Below are 12634 nucleotides of genomic sequence, written 5' to 3'. Positions count from 1 at the left end.
AGATCCAACAAAAAACATACATTTACTTCAGATAGTATAATTAGTGAAGGAGATCATCATCAGTCTTTACATCTTTGAAAGAGATATCATTTTCTGGCATGGTGGAGAAAAGTCCATCATTCTCACATAAGCTTTACAGGCGAATACGGAATGTGCTGCAAAAAAGTCATAGGAAATGTTAGCCACAAAACCTAAAAATATAGCTGGTGACTCACAAGGAGTGATTTTTTTACCTGCAAAAATCTGATGATTTATCTATGATGTGCTCAAACTCAGCAAAGGAGAGAGCACCATCCTCATCAAGATCAGCCTCATCAAGTATATTTTGAATTAAGTGCTTCATATCAGACTCGCTAAGTCTCTGAGATCCGGTTAGTCTCTCAACCACTTGCCGAAGGTCTGCTTCCCCTAACATATCATCTCCATCAAAATCTAGTGATAAAAACAGACAAGTTTCAGTCAGGCAGTGTAAAGCTGCTGCAAAAAATATTAAAAGAGATTTCGTATTTTACATACCAAATATTCTAAAGGCATGTTCAGCTTTAACACTTTTAGGTGCTGCATCACTAAACACCGACATCATGTCTAGGAAATCTTCAAAGGTACAGTCTCCATCGTGGCTGGAGCTGAAAGCATGGCAAATCCGGTCTCCAAATGGATTCACCTTTAATTCAGGGTATAATAAGATTTTTGACATAGGAAGTTTTGCATTTTTGTTATGACCGACTCTCTCTGGGGCCAATGCTTTGAATTTTTGATGTGCACTGCAAGAAACCAAAGAAACATGAGTATAACTGCAAATAAATTACAGTGATGTCAAATCAAAAATATACTTACTACAAAACTTCCTTTTTGGTGAAATAAGTCAAATCCTAGAACATGGATAAATAAACCTGTGTTAGTGACAACCTGCACTGAAACTGAATGACAAATTCAAAATGTTTCAACTATAGATTAAATTTTTGTAATTGGTCTGTAATATATTTTGTTGAAGATTAAATCAAACGTGTCCATTGAAACAGAAGCTGACTTAAAGTGTTCACAACAAAGTGCAAACATTTTAACTTTACCTGATAATCCTGAAGCTCCTCTTCTGTAAATTGACTTTTCCCTTGACCCATTCTCTTTGAAATGAGCACTCTCCACAGCAACAATTGATTTGGACTAAAATCCACTCATTGAAAATAACTTTGGCAAAAAATGACTAGGGGAGGTTGTGACAACTCAACTGACAGCAGCGACAGCAGCAGCAGACAGACAAGACAACTGCGAACTGCCTTGTGCCCTTGCAGACAATGTTGACACCGGAAGAGAGTACAGCCTGGCCTTTCGCAATGAAATTTGACAGAACTAACATGCAATAAACCGATTCAAACAATCCTTTTTATTTTAAAATTAATTCAGAATTTTGGAGTTTTGATTTACCACTAGAGTCTTGAAAATTTCACCAAAAATTATACACATATTTGTCGCTTTGTTGGTCAAATTGCACGGAGCTTGGTGTTTCTGCCCACAGAGGGAGACACAGTAGTTTTTGTTCTCGAGGGCAGACGACACTGGCCGACGTTGGTGAAGCAGCTGATTAGAAAAATATTGCCACCATGGCTGGTGCCACTGTGAAGGTAAATTCTTTAACATTGTTTTCAGATTCTGGTTTTCTTAACGACTAACAATTTCTCTTAAATTAACGTATTGACACAAGGCATAGCCCAGCAACATTTTCTCATAACCTGTTTTTCTCTTCTTGTGAGAACCACTATTTTTGCAAATATTTTCAAAGAAAATGTTTTAATTACCGCCTTCAAGTGATTCACTTGTACTTTCTACATGAATCACATCTAGTACTTACGCTTTTTCGGAAGTGAATTGTTTTGCTGTCTTCGAAACATGCTATCCCTCTTTTGGCTTACAGTTAAATGAACCAATGTTTTGTTGTGTAAAATAACAGTTTGTAATTTGTGTTTGCAGTTAACCACCGGCCTGACGGGCATGGGTGTTGCTCGCCACCCGGCAAGCACACTTAAGGGTCTCTATGGTAAAATCCTGCGCTCCTTGGCCAAGATGCCTGACGATGCTGCGTACAGGAAGTACACAGAAGAGGTCATTCGGGATAGAGCAGCAGTTGTTGAAAAGGTAAAATTCTTTTGTGCCTTGTCAGTTTGTTTTGTTCTCAATCCTGTTTTAGGACTAATCGTTTTTCATATTTTAATGCAGCATGGTGCAAACTGGAAGAACATTGAACAAGAAATCAACTGCGGGCAGATAGAAGAATTAATTATTCAAGCTGAGAATGAACTCAACCTAGCCCGTAAAATGGTGCTATGGAAGCCATGGGAGCCTCTTGTGACCAAGCCAGAGCCAGATCAGTGGAAGTGGCCCCCACCAAAGTAGATGGGATTGTTGGAATAGTGTTAACCCTGCCTCTTTTTTTTTCTTTCTCATTTTAATTTTGCTTCAAAATTAGCTTGGAAACAATGTAAATAAAATGTAAAACTTTAGTCTCAAACATGGCAGATTTATTTATTTTCTTCTTTTAAATCAACCATATCCTGCAGGCTAGTAAATGTTTTGGGTACTTTGGACAATGAAACCACAACTTATTAATCGATTGAGATGTTTGTAATTCATTAGAAAAAATACAGTACATACATGGTCAAAAAGCTGTAAGAAAATGGGAAGTGACAACTGAACTGCTTGATGAGTTACAATAAGTCATTAAGATTTCTACCAAGTCAGATTTTATTGTGCTCAGGTAATCTCCATATGTAGTAATATCCAACTTGAGCTGCTAATCACTATGCTAAGGAACTAAAATACTTCTTTGAGTCACTTCCTTGAGCTTGCATGCATTAATAATGCTGTTACCATAAGAGGATGTCTATGAACAAATAGCAGTCTCTGGTTTAATTATCTACCACGTCTTTAACAAATTAGATGGATTGTAAATTTGCGTTCTAAAACAGAATTTGTAATTTAGAGGATCAAAGACACTCATTAACATAAATTCCTCATCACTGGAAGAGTGATCCACTGCATTCACACATGCTTCAGTGATAGTGCACCTTGATGCTTTGACACAGTAAATAACCAGTGAGTGGGTTCCATTTCAATTTGTCTTGTTTCAGACAAGGTTATCTCAAAATACCTAAATTGGCGTTCAAACCTTAAGAAAAGTTGTGGGACAGTAGAAAACATGATACAAAAACGTGATGGCTCATTAATACTCAGTTCTATGCTGTATTAACTTGAAATTCTATGAAAGCTCTCAGGACATGAAGAGACACACTGGCTGCATTATTGAAGGCTTGCAGCCGTGGAGTACAATCTAAGGCATTAACTTGTAGTCACACTGTGGACTGAGCATTCCTGTCAATACTTAAACAACACTTGAATTCCTTTAAAAATTTATGAACAAATTGTGAGAGAGTTAGGAAAATTATCTTAAAGAAAAGAGGCTGGAGAAACCTTGAATTGAGGCTCTCAATTTACTGGCAAATTCCAAAAAACTTGGTGACTAGCAAAAAAAGGGGAAATCAGAATCTCAAAAATGTCCAATGAAACCAATGCACTCATTTGAGGCAGTATATTCAATACAACATTGCGTGTGATTGCCGAATCACACGAATGTCATGCTAGCTTTTTTCCAGTAATGACACCGACCAAAAAAATTAATTACTAATTAAAAATGATGACTAGGTTGGCTGTTCGCCTGTCATCACACTCAGGCAGCAATCACCGTCGAACCGTCAACAGGGAGCAAAAGTTACCGTACCAACAACAGAGGGCCACGAGTTGAAAAAACGCGACTCTAGAGAATTAGACTGACTGGGCGTTTCCGAGTCCGTATCCTGGTCCTCAGCTTCCAGGGTTGGTAGGGGGTGACCCTCCGCAGAAGCTTACAAGCATAATCTTGGAAAGGACTGCACTTCCCGCTCCGGAGTCGGGCGCTGTTCAGGCCCAAAGCCCAAAGCCGGCTCTGCCGCCATCCCCGAACCCCAAACGCCCGTTCCCCTCCCACGACTCAGATCCTCAGATTCGCCACTCTCGCTCGTAGGGGTTGGGCTCTTGCTGCTTGGGGCTGCCCTGGTGCGCCTGGTGCGCTCCCCGGCCCATGGGGCTTCCCCGCGGCACGTGCTGGCCCGCGTGCGGGCTGTGCTGGCCCGCGTGCTGGCCCGCGAGTTGGCCCGCGAGAGGGCCAGCGTGCTGCATGTGCGACATGTGCGGCGAGTGGTGCATGGGGTAGTGGTGGTGGTGGGACATGATGGGGGTCATGATGGGCTGCGAGACTTGGTGATGGTGGAGTTGGTGGTGGTACTGGTGCGCCGTGGTGGGGACCGGCGTCGGCTGGGTCGGAGCGGGCCTGGCCAGGACAGAGAGCAGAAAGCACAATTAGCCAAACGGGGCCGGTAGTCTTGCAGACGGGCAGGACGAGGAAACGGTTGAGCCGGGAGAGAGAAGGAGAGAGAGAAGGATAGATTTGCACGGAGTGTGCGATAGGCTGGGTTCGTTTCCAGAGCGTCCATGTTACCGGAAAAGCGAGGCATTTTTATAATTCTTTCCTGTTTTAAAAGTCGTAAGGAGTTGTCGGATGAGTGAAAATACTACTGCTAGAAGCTTTCCTCGCAGAGGGCGGAGGAGATTGCGTGTCGAATCAAGAAACTGTCAACTAAAGCATGCAGTAGGAAAGTACAGAACACGGTACGACTCGGTCCTGGATCTTCCAGGACCGTCTGGTTCTCCTATGTCTTTAGCATAGGAGAAACCAGGACGGTCCTGGAAGATCCAGGACCGAGTCGTACCGTGAAAGCGTCGGCCCGGCGGCCCTAGGCCTGGGCTCTAGGGATAGAAACGCCACCAGCAGAGCCGCGGCTCGGCTTTGGGACTCGACGCGGTGCTCGCGCGCTCGCGGCAAGGCGATGCCAGGCCATGCCAGGCGATGCTCGGCAACGTGAGCAGGGTAGGCTAGACCAGGAAAGATCTTGTGCCGACTGCCGACCCAGGCGGTCCCGCTCAGTCCCGCCGCGCCGCGCCCACTGGCGGCGTGCCACTCACCGGAACCGGAACCGCAGGGAGGCCCAGGCAGCCCAGGCAGCCAGCCAAGGGAGGCGAGGCGGCCCCCCGAAGGCTACCGACTCGGCGTGTTGCAGAGGTGAGTGGTGAGTCTTTACCGTGTTTACCGTACAGCTCGCTGAGCTTGCTGCATTGTTGCTCTGGCCGGACAGACCGGACGGCGGCATTGCTGCACTGTGCGGAGAGGCGCTGTGCCTGTTTAGTTCTCTACGTTGGCCCGGGGCCGGGCCGAGGGGCCGTGCCCGCGGCCTGGCCTGGCCAGGGGCATGGCTGGCTGCTGGCTAGCTGCGCTACAGACGCGTCGTTCTGTTGTAGCAGCTAGAACGACAAGAACAACGCGCCGTCAGAGCTGCTGCAAATGCGAAGTGCTAGCGGCAAGGCCGGCGAAAGGCGAGGCCAGCGCCTGCAAAAGACGAGCAGGCAACCCGCCGCGCTGCCCTGTCCAGCGGGGTGCCTACCCTTGACTCCGCGGGCGCTTCGCTTGGGTACTACTGTCGAGAACGAGCGCTCTTTCAGCTGCAGCCCTTTCCAACCAACGGAACCAAATACTCTACTGCACTGTGTGTGGCGCGAGCACGGCCTGCGCCGCGGGAAACCACGATACTGCCTCTACAGTGGCGCGAGGTCTACGACAACCGGAAGTACCAAATAAGCTCCGCTCTACTACTCATCGCCATCATCAAGTCTAGAGTTTTACTTTGTCTATGGGCAGGAAAAACGGCCCTGGTGCAGCAAATCGAGGCCTAGCTACAGAGGGTGCTGTGACGGCGCGGCGGCGCCAGGGCCTGGTCGGCCTGGCCAGGGCGGCGCGCGGTGGGTGGGCGATGGGCAGCCTCTGGCCGCCCCCGTCAAGTCTCTGGAGCTCCAGCTAGCTAGGAGGCGGCACTCTCACATTTATATAGGCCCGGAAACGTGTAAACAAGTGTTACGCGTTCCCAGACGATCGTTTGCCGGTCAGCCGGTCACACGGATGAGGTTGGCGGACACGCCAGAGGAGCCAGAGGAGGCAGAGCCACTGACCTCTCCAGCAGGCGGCGCTTGAGTTCTGGTGGGTACGTGACGTAGATATACTGGTCGCCGTCCATCTCGCCGTGGTATTGGACGGGGTCGTCCGGGTGGCTGGGGTGGCCGTAGGGGTCGTCGCCGGCGTGGGGCCCGCGAGCCGCCTGCGGCCCATAGGGGCCGTACCCACCGGGGCCACCGGGGCCACCGGGCCCATGGGGGCCTCGGCCGTCTCGAGCGTCTCGAGGGGCGAGCCCCGGACTGTCGCACCAAGGCTCTTGCGACGAACTGCGCCAAAGTCCAACAGGGTGGTGTTTCGTCAGTCGGGCACGGCAGGGGAGTACAGACCGTCTAGGTGGACGCACTGGGCACTGCCAGGCACTGCCAGGCACTGCCAGTGAGGAGTGACTCTATGGAGTTGTCGCTTTAGCCTAGGCGTGTTCCCTCTCATGCGACTTGCCTCTCATCGGTTTGGAACACAGAAGTGCAAGCGGAACGACTACAGAGTAAAAACACAGTCCTACGTTCAAGTCAAGCCAAATAAGTAACACACGACTGGCCAAGAATACACAACAAGCCACACTGAGTTGGCTCTATGGAACTACGGAATGTCGATGAAATAGAATTCGTAATTGGACTTAGCGGGTGTTCCAGAGACGCCAGGGTGGGGAGACTAGCCCCCGACGTCTCCGGAACGCCCCGGAGACTGCGTTCGAATTTGGCATGCAAAAAACAAAACAGACGGAATCTTCCCGGTCGGTGCTGCAGGTTAGTGCGAGTCTGCTGCTATGACAAAACTGGTTATTCTAGAAAGTGGCTTTGGGGGGAGGAAGGGTTGAGTGAATGGGCGTGTTTGGACCGACAAAGGATACTCACTCGAAAAGGACCCAGATGATGTAGTAGCAGACGACCACACCCACGGCCAGCATGGCGCCCATGAGGGCGAGCAGCGTCCAGGGCGAGGCCCTCGCCTCGGGCGGGGAGTCCTCCCAGTAGCGGTCGCACGTCAGGTACCAGCAGGAGGCGCGGTTCAGCTCCTCTGCAGGGAGGACAAGAAGGCCGTCATCATGCCGTCGCTCTGTCTCTCTCGCACCCTTGGGCCGTCCCCCAGGTGTGAGAGAGACAGCGACGCTGTGCTGCGGAAACAGACTACAGCAGCGGGCGGCGGTGGCGGTCTCAACGCACCTTCGATCTCCTTGAAGTCTTGCACGGAGAGGTTCACTAGTAAGCCAGCTATGCAGTCTCGGACTAGTAACTGCGGAGAGAGAGAAATGGGAGGGAATGGGAACAGTGAGACCGGGCATGCCGCAGTGACACAGCACAGTGGGCCAGAGGACCGGTGGAGGCGGCCAAAACTGTAGGCGCGTTTCGAGCTCCAGAGTCGCTGAACAGGGCTCGAACCGAACGTCCACCAATGGATTGCTCTCCGAACGAGGAATCCATTGGTGGGGTCACACGTTCGGTTCGAGTCCTATTTAGCGACTCTGGAGCTCAAAACACGTCGAGAGTTTTGGCCGCCTCCACTGGTCTTCTGGCCCACTGTGCACAGGTCTGCCTGCTTCGTTCATGCTCCACTCACCTCGCAACGAGTCTTGAGCTTGCTCAGCTCCTCGGGCTTGCAGTCCGCCTTGAAGCGCTGCATCTCGCTGAGCCGCTGCTGCTGTTGCTGCTGCGGCGCGGGCGGCACGCTCGAGTCCACCAGCGTCTGCCCCTTGTCGCACATGTCGGCCGTGGCGTTGGCGTCACCCTGGGCGTCGCCTTCCCGCTCCCGGCTGCCCGTCGCCCCACGCGCGCCGCCGCCCTGCAACACGCACGGCGTCGGGTTCGAATCTCGCCGGGGGCTTGACGTCCGTGTCGTATTTGCTTACTGACCGGTATGGGCGCGCACCGCGGCGTCTGCGGCTGCGTTGGCGGCTGCTGCTGCTGTGCCTTGCGGCCCTGCGGCGCCTTGAGTGACGGGAAGGCGGTGACGCGCGCCAGGTCGCGGGGCGCGGACACGGACAGCGCGGTGCGGTGCGCCATGCCGGCCTGGTGCGTGCTGGACCGCCACACCTCGATGTCCGTGCCGCCCAGGCTGGGGCCGTGCGCCTCCCTCGCCGCCAGCACCTCGCACCGCATCACGTCGCAGTAGTCCGCCAGGCACACCGCGTCCTCCGCCTGCAACAGCGTCGTTGTCTCTCTCATGTGGTGCCTCGGGGCGGTGCGGGGCGTGCGGGGGAGACAGATACTCACCATGTTGATGGAGTCCCGGTGCCTGCTATCGAAGTGCTGGTCGAGGTGGCGCTCCGTGTAGAAGCTCTTGCCGCAGAAGGCGCACGCCCACTGCGACGCCCGGTGCTGCTGCTTGGCGGCCTGCTGCGCGCCGAAGATGTCCCGGCTCGGGTGGAACGGGCACTCCAGCCCGAGCTTCACCGACCGCTTCTCCAGCACCGGCAGCCATTTCTGGAAGTCACCCACACGGACATGAGACCGACACCGAAACAAAGACGACAGAGCGAGTCGCGACGCCTAGGCGATGCCCACCTTCTGGACGAGCTTCCGTACGATCCTGGCGCTGTCCCTGGGGCAGGAGATCTTAAAGACCGTGGGCCCGGGCCACGGGATGAGCATGAGCAGCAGCAGGGCGACGATCTGCAACACCAGACTCCTCCACGTCAGCGGCGTGCCGCGCGTGCCGCGGACCCAGAGCCGCCCGAGGCTGCCCAGGGTCCAAGATACAAGGCCGGCGCGGCCGGCGTGCACGACAGGCAGGAAGCGGGGTGAGCGCCGGAGCGCATCGACGTATTCACGCCAGTATCGATTTTCTGGCCGCCTGTGCCAACCTCTCGGCGATGCGCTGGAAATGCACGGTTTGGGGCGTTGGCAGACCCCGTCGAGCAATTCCCGACGGGGACACGGCCACCCGGAGAAAACCAGGCCCCTCTTTGGACGCCGCATCCAACACCGCCGGAGACGAGGACAGCCAGGCGCCGCAAGGCCGCAGCGCCGCGGCGCCGCCAGGCCGCAAGCAGACGATGCGTCTAGCCTCACCCCCAGCTCTCGACAAGCGCGCGCACCGCGAGCAAAAAGCGAAGCCAAGGCGCACGTTACCTCCAAGGAGAATGATTGGGTCCTCATTCATATTCTTCTATGCTATGCCACGGATCATACAGTCGGCTCTGTGGGAAACCGAAACCGAAATGTTTGAATGCGACCGTCTGTCTCCAGCCCAAGGTCCGCACTACCACGTTCCCGTGCCGCTCCCCGCCCCTCCCCAGCCCCTCCCATCCCCGCCCCGGCCACCCTCCGAACCACCCCCTGGCAGCTACTTGCAGCTACCACCCACCCGCCTCCCCCCGCTCCGCCGCGACCGGCGACCCGGACAGCGTTACTTCGTCCAAAGGGGTAGCGGAATCCGTTTAATATTTTGTGTTCTTTGAGGGGTGAATGTCGAAAGTGTGTGGGAAGCACGCGAGGGAAGTCTCGCTTTGCAAAGTGCTTCAAGTTGACTCGCGTAGTGGGCAGGGCCTTGCGTCAGCAGAGAACGATGCCGGAAGCCCCGCAGAGTTCCGACTGCCAACATTGTCATACTCGACTCGCTCGATTCCCTCGATTCATTCGCCTCGACGCCGCATTTCCTTCTCCCTTCTCTCTCCACTCCCATTCATTGCTCTCTATTGATCGAATCTAGTCACAACGTCTGTGGTCTGCGACAAGAACCTGAAGCAAGCGTTCCACAAACCTAAGAAGCCTTGAACCGCCACAGTTTCCTGTCATTCGGATCTCTGCTCAACACTGCATTATTTGGGCACTGGTTCGGTTCGCCAGTTCGTCAGTTAATTGTCAAAGATGGCGGCAACGAAAAGGTTACAGAAGGTAAGCAACCGTTTTTCTATCTAATTGAGACATGTGCGACACTTTTTATGTTATTATCCCTCGCCTATTGAGGATGTTATGGAACTTGAGCCGTTCTGCCCGGCCTGCTGGTCGCATTACGGGCTGTCAGCGGCGGTTACTTAAGCCGCGCCACTCGCACATTCCTCCCTATCATGGCTGGGTTATCTAAGCCTACCCCGCCAAGGTCCATCATGTTATTCGCTGCGACGGCCTTCTTCGCCCTCTTTTCGAATGTCACTACGGGGCGAGCTGGTCCCCGCACGGCGGGGGTGCGGCCTTGACGCCTGTTGCCTCGTCCCTGGCCCACTGTGCGATGCCGTGCCAGCCGCCCCGGGGACTCTGCGTTCCCTTCCCTAAACTGCTGTGTTTGACAGTCATTCAAACGACTGGCCGCCTCGCCTACCGGCATCTTCTCGAATGGGCGCGACGTGCGCGTTTGGCACGTAGTATCTTCTCAATATCATGTCGTTGCATGGCCCAGGTTTACCGTAAACACCCGTCTTTCCCCAGTTCTATTGAAATTAGCGCTAGTGCTGGTTAACTCTGTCGGAATCATTCTTCCTTACTGAGAGACCATGTTTCCTTTCTTCTTTTTTGTGCATACCTAATCTCCTATATTGTTTCTGTTGGCAGGAACTCGTTGACATTCGAGTCACAGGTCCCAAGGCATTTAGGGATGTCCAAGTTGATGAATCGAACATGCTTCTCTGGCATGGATTCATTGTTCCAGTAAGTTCATTCATAGTTTTAAAATTTTGAAATTTCCAAAGTTAACGTAGCAGAAATGATATTAATGTTGCACTTACTCTTTCAGGACAATCCACCTTACAATAAAGGAGCATTTCGGATTGAAATAAATTTCCCAGCTGAATATCCTTTTAAACCTCCAAAGATTCACTTCAAGACTAAAATCTATCATCCAAACATTGATGAAAAAGGACAAGTATGTTTGCCTATCATCAGTGCAGAAAACTGGAAGCCTGCTACCAAAACTGATCAAGGTGAGATTCGTTTCCATGCAGCTATCAATTGTTCCTCTTTGATTCTGTCAGCTCATAACCCAACTTGTATTTAATTTTGCAGTTATTCAAGCTCTTGTCGCTCTGGTCAATGACCCAGAACCTGAGCATCCTCTTCGAGCAGACTTGGCTGAGGAGTATATTAAAGACCGCAAGAAATTTATGAAAAATGCTGAAGAATTTACGAAGAAACACAGTGAAAGGCGACCTCCAGAGTAAACTTGTCCCCAATGGTGTCACTGTGATAATGTCAACAACCTCTAATCTTGTTTTAACTTTTTTCTTTCTTAATATCTTGTGACAAATTGCAAGTATTTCTGGAACCCAGTCATATAAGCAACATCAAAGGTTGTGGTTGGTTAAACTCTTATCAGTACACTTAATGGTTTTCTGCCCACTTGCTTATGTTTCTGTATTGTCTACTGCAGCTGAAACCACTGCAATTGTCTTTTTATATTCTCTTTCGTAATTCTTAATTTTGTTTCTTTATAATAAAATGTTGAATGCTAAAATTTAGTGTGCACATGCACATGATTTTGTGCGTCGATCTATCTCTTGTGTGCAGTTTATTTGGTTGATGACACTCTTAGACATTCTTAAGACTGGTTCAGCTATGCTCAGGCAGGTTGATGTTTTTTAGGTCGCCATTGTGTGTTCCTTTTGGTTTCACACAGTCTTTCCACTCGAGTTTGAGACTGCCCTGTACTCTGCTTATCACTCCTCTCATTCATGGCCGAATTATAGAAAGTATCTTTTTTTTTTAAATTGTGAAATAAATGGCATAAATTTAGTCTTTCTTTCTTTTCATAGAAATTCAGCTTAGTGTTTCAATTGTGTGCAGTATTATGTTAAGTTTTGTCTGCATATAAGGGGCTTTTCATGCTTTATTCGTGTGGGCCCGAGTATTAATGATTATTTTCATATGTAGTGGTTGATGAGAAAAAATGATTCCTAATATCTTTTTTACAAGTGTTCAGCACTGAAGACACATCTGCAGGTTTCAATTTTCGTCAGATTTTGTTCCTGTATTTTTTAGTGGTTTTAAAAGAAATGATTGTACTCTTTATACCCTTACATATTGTGGAAGTCGCCATATGAAAGTTAATCACTGGACTTGTACATCAATGAACAAAAAGCAAATCAAAAAAAAAAAAAAATATTTTGATAATTTTGGAAGGTTTGTTACAAAAGAATTGTCTGGCTTAGCTCTTTGTGCATTTGCTCCCTTTTGGAGACGTTTGTGATGTGATGCTGGTGTGGTAGGAAACCGTGTAATAATTATTGAAGCACATAAATTGGTTTTCATCATTTGTAGTTTCTTACTTACTATGTTTGGTAACTTTCTGCAATCCTTCTGGCCACATTAAAATGTGGGATCTTCCCATTTTATAAACAAATTCTGTATAATTTTTCAACTCTGAGGGTATATTTTGGTCTGGATTAACGTCGCTGCGTTCACACCGCATGTCATCGGGCAAGCACCGTCGTGCCTATCAGCAGGTACCTGGGAGGTACCCACAAGCCATAAGTGGGCACTGGTTCTTTAGATTTGTATTTGCCGGGTGTTGGCTGGGCTGGTGAAGTAACCTAAGGAACCCAGCCAGCAGGGACTTGTATTTGCTCTTCTTCAAAAGCACATAAACTATAATACCATTTATTTCTTCTAC

General features: G+C 50.3%; 4 protein-coding genes across 8 annotated transcripts; 2 read left to right on the top strand and 2 right to left on the bottom strand.

The window, feature by feature from the left end:
• Positions 1 to 21: 21 nt before the first annotated feature.
• Positions 22 to 1289, bottom strand: LOC117643154 (calcium and integrin-binding protein 1-like). Its single transcript, XM_034381868.1, has 5 exons — positions 1071 to 1289; positions 838 to 872; positions 517 to 764; positions 234 to 432; positions 22 to 155 (listed from the first exon to the last, which is right to left on the bottom strand). Exons 1-5 carry the CDS (start codon positions 1119 to 1121, stop codon positions 134 to 136), a joined length of 555 nt encoding a protein of 184 aa, XP_034237759.1. The 5' UTR covers positions 1122 to 1289; the 3' UTR covers positions 22 to 133.
• A 177-nt stretch (positions 1290 to 1466) lies between these two features.
• Positions 1467 to 2513, top strand: LOC117643157 (NADH dehydrogenase [ubiquinone] 1 alpha subcomplex subunit 5). The gene is made up of 3 exons (XM_034381871.1): positions 1467 to 1622; positions 1969 to 2133; positions 2215 to 2513. Exons 1-3 carry the CDS (start codon positions 1602 to 1604, stop codon positions 2389 to 2391), a joined length of 363 nt encoding a protein of 120 aa, XP_034237762.1. The 5' UTR covers positions 1467 to 1601; the 3' UTR covers positions 2392 to 2513.
• An 84-nt stretch (positions 2514 to 2597) lies between these two features.
• LOC117643147 lies at positions 2598 to 10240 on the bottom strand. 4 transcript variants are annotated; one of them, XM_034381859.1, is made up of 10 exons: positions 9163 to 9310; positions 8596 to 8703; positions 8305 to 8514; positions 7945 to 8229; positions 7652 to 7873; positions 7258 to 7327; positions 6949 to 7111; positions 6091 to 6360; positions 5169 to 5388; positions 4252 to 4360 (listed from the first exon to the last, which is right to left on the bottom strand). In XM_034381859.1, exons 1-9 carry the CDS (start codon positions 9187 to 9189, stop codon positions 5361 to 5363), a joined length of 1383 nt encoding a protein of 460 aa, XP_034237750.1. In that variant the 5' UTR covers positions 9190 to 9310; the 3' UTR covers positions 4252 to 4360; positions 5169 to 5360. The 4 variants fall into 4 exon arrangements, with proteins under 4 accessions (XP_034237748.1, XP_034237747.1, XP_034237749.1 ...); XM_034381857.1 differs by lacking the exons at positions 5169 to 5388; positions 9163 to 9310 and adding an exon at positions 10124 to 10240 and having other exon boundaries at positions 2598 to 4360; XM_034381856.1 differs by lacking the exon at positions 5169 to 5388 and having other exon boundaries at positions 2598 to 4360.
• Positions 9685 to 12281, top strand: LOC117643153 (ubiquitin-conjugating enzyme E2 L3). Of its 2 annotated transcripts, none has more exons than XM_034381867.1 (4): positions 9685 to 9927; positions 10582 to 10677; positions 10763 to 10949; positions 11032 to 12281. In XM_034381867.1, exons 1-4 carry the CDS (start codon positions 9901 to 9903, stop codon positions 11184 to 11186), a joined length of 465 nt encoding a protein of 154 aa, XP_034237758.1. In that variant the 5' UTR covers positions 9685 to 9900; the 3' UTR covers positions 11187 to 12281. The 2 variants fall into 2 exon arrangements, with proteins under 2 accessions (XP_034237758.1, XP_034237757.1); XM_034381866.1 differs by lacking the exon at positions 9685 to 9927 and adding an exon at positions 10189 to 10387.
• Positions 12282 to 12634: the final 353 nt, after the last annotated feature.

Source organism: Thrips palmi, unplaced genomic scaffold (genome assembly GCF_012932325.1).
Source record: "Thrips palmi isolate BJ-2018 unplaced genomic scaffold, TpBJ-2018v1 HiC_scaffold_16, whole genome shotgun sequence".
NCBI classification, from domain to species: Eukaryota; Metazoa; Arthropoda; class Insecta; order Thysanoptera; family Thripidae; genus Thrips; species Thrips palmi.
The sequence above is the reverse complement of the archived record's forward strand: the minus strand, read 5'-3'. Positions and strand labels throughout refer to the sequence as shown.

Bases quoted from the DNA above. Each gene is read 5' to 3' on its own strand.
- LOC117643153 (XM_034381866.1), top strand. From the start codon at position 10,262: ATGCCGTGCCAGCCGCCCCGGGGACTCTGCGTTCCCTTCCCTAAACTG. The intron at 10,388-10,581 runs GCACGTAGTATC...TTCTGTTGGCAG, and splicing joins GGGCGCGACGTGCGCGTTTG to GAACTCGTTGACATTCGAGT. The intron at 10,950-11,031 runs GTGAGATTCGTT...TTAATTTTGCAG, and splicing joins TGCTACCAAAACTGATCAAG to TTATTCAAGCTCTTGTCGCT.
- LOC117643147 (XM_034381856.1), bottom strand. From the start codon at position 9,189: ATGAGGACCCAATCATTCTCCTTGGAG. The intron at 7,112-7,257 runs GTGCGTTGAGAC...TCCTCCCTGCAG, and splicing joins AGACTTCAAGGAGATCGAAG to AGGAGCTGAACCGCGCCTCC. The intron at 6,361-6,948 runs GTGAGTATCCTT...ACTTTGGCGCAG, and splicing joins ATCATCTGGGTCCTTTTCGA to TTCGTCGCAAGAGCCTTGGT.
- LOC117643157 (XM_034381871.1), top strand. From the start codon at position 1,602: ATGGCTGGTGCCACTGTGAAG. The intron at 1,623-1,968 runs GTAAATTCTTTA...TTGTGTTTGCAG, and splicing joins TGGCTGGTGCCACTGTGAAG to TTAACCACCGGCCTGACGGG. The intron at 2,134-2,214 runs GTAAAATTCTTT...ATTTTAATGCAG, and splicing joins GAGCAGCAGTTGTTGAAAAG to CATGGTGCAAACTGGAAGAA.
- LOC117643154 (XM_034381868.1), bottom strand. From the start codon at position 1,121: ATGGGTCAAGGGAAAAGTCAATTTACAGAAGAGGAGCTTCAGGATTAT. The intron at 433-516 runs GTATGTAAAATA...TTTTATCACTAG, and splicing joins ACATGCCTTTAGAATATTTG to ATTTTGATGGAGATGATATG. The intron at 156-233 runs GTAAAAAAATCA...ACTTTTTTGCAG, and splicing joins AAATCATCAGATTTTTGCAG to CACATTCCGTATTCGCCTGT.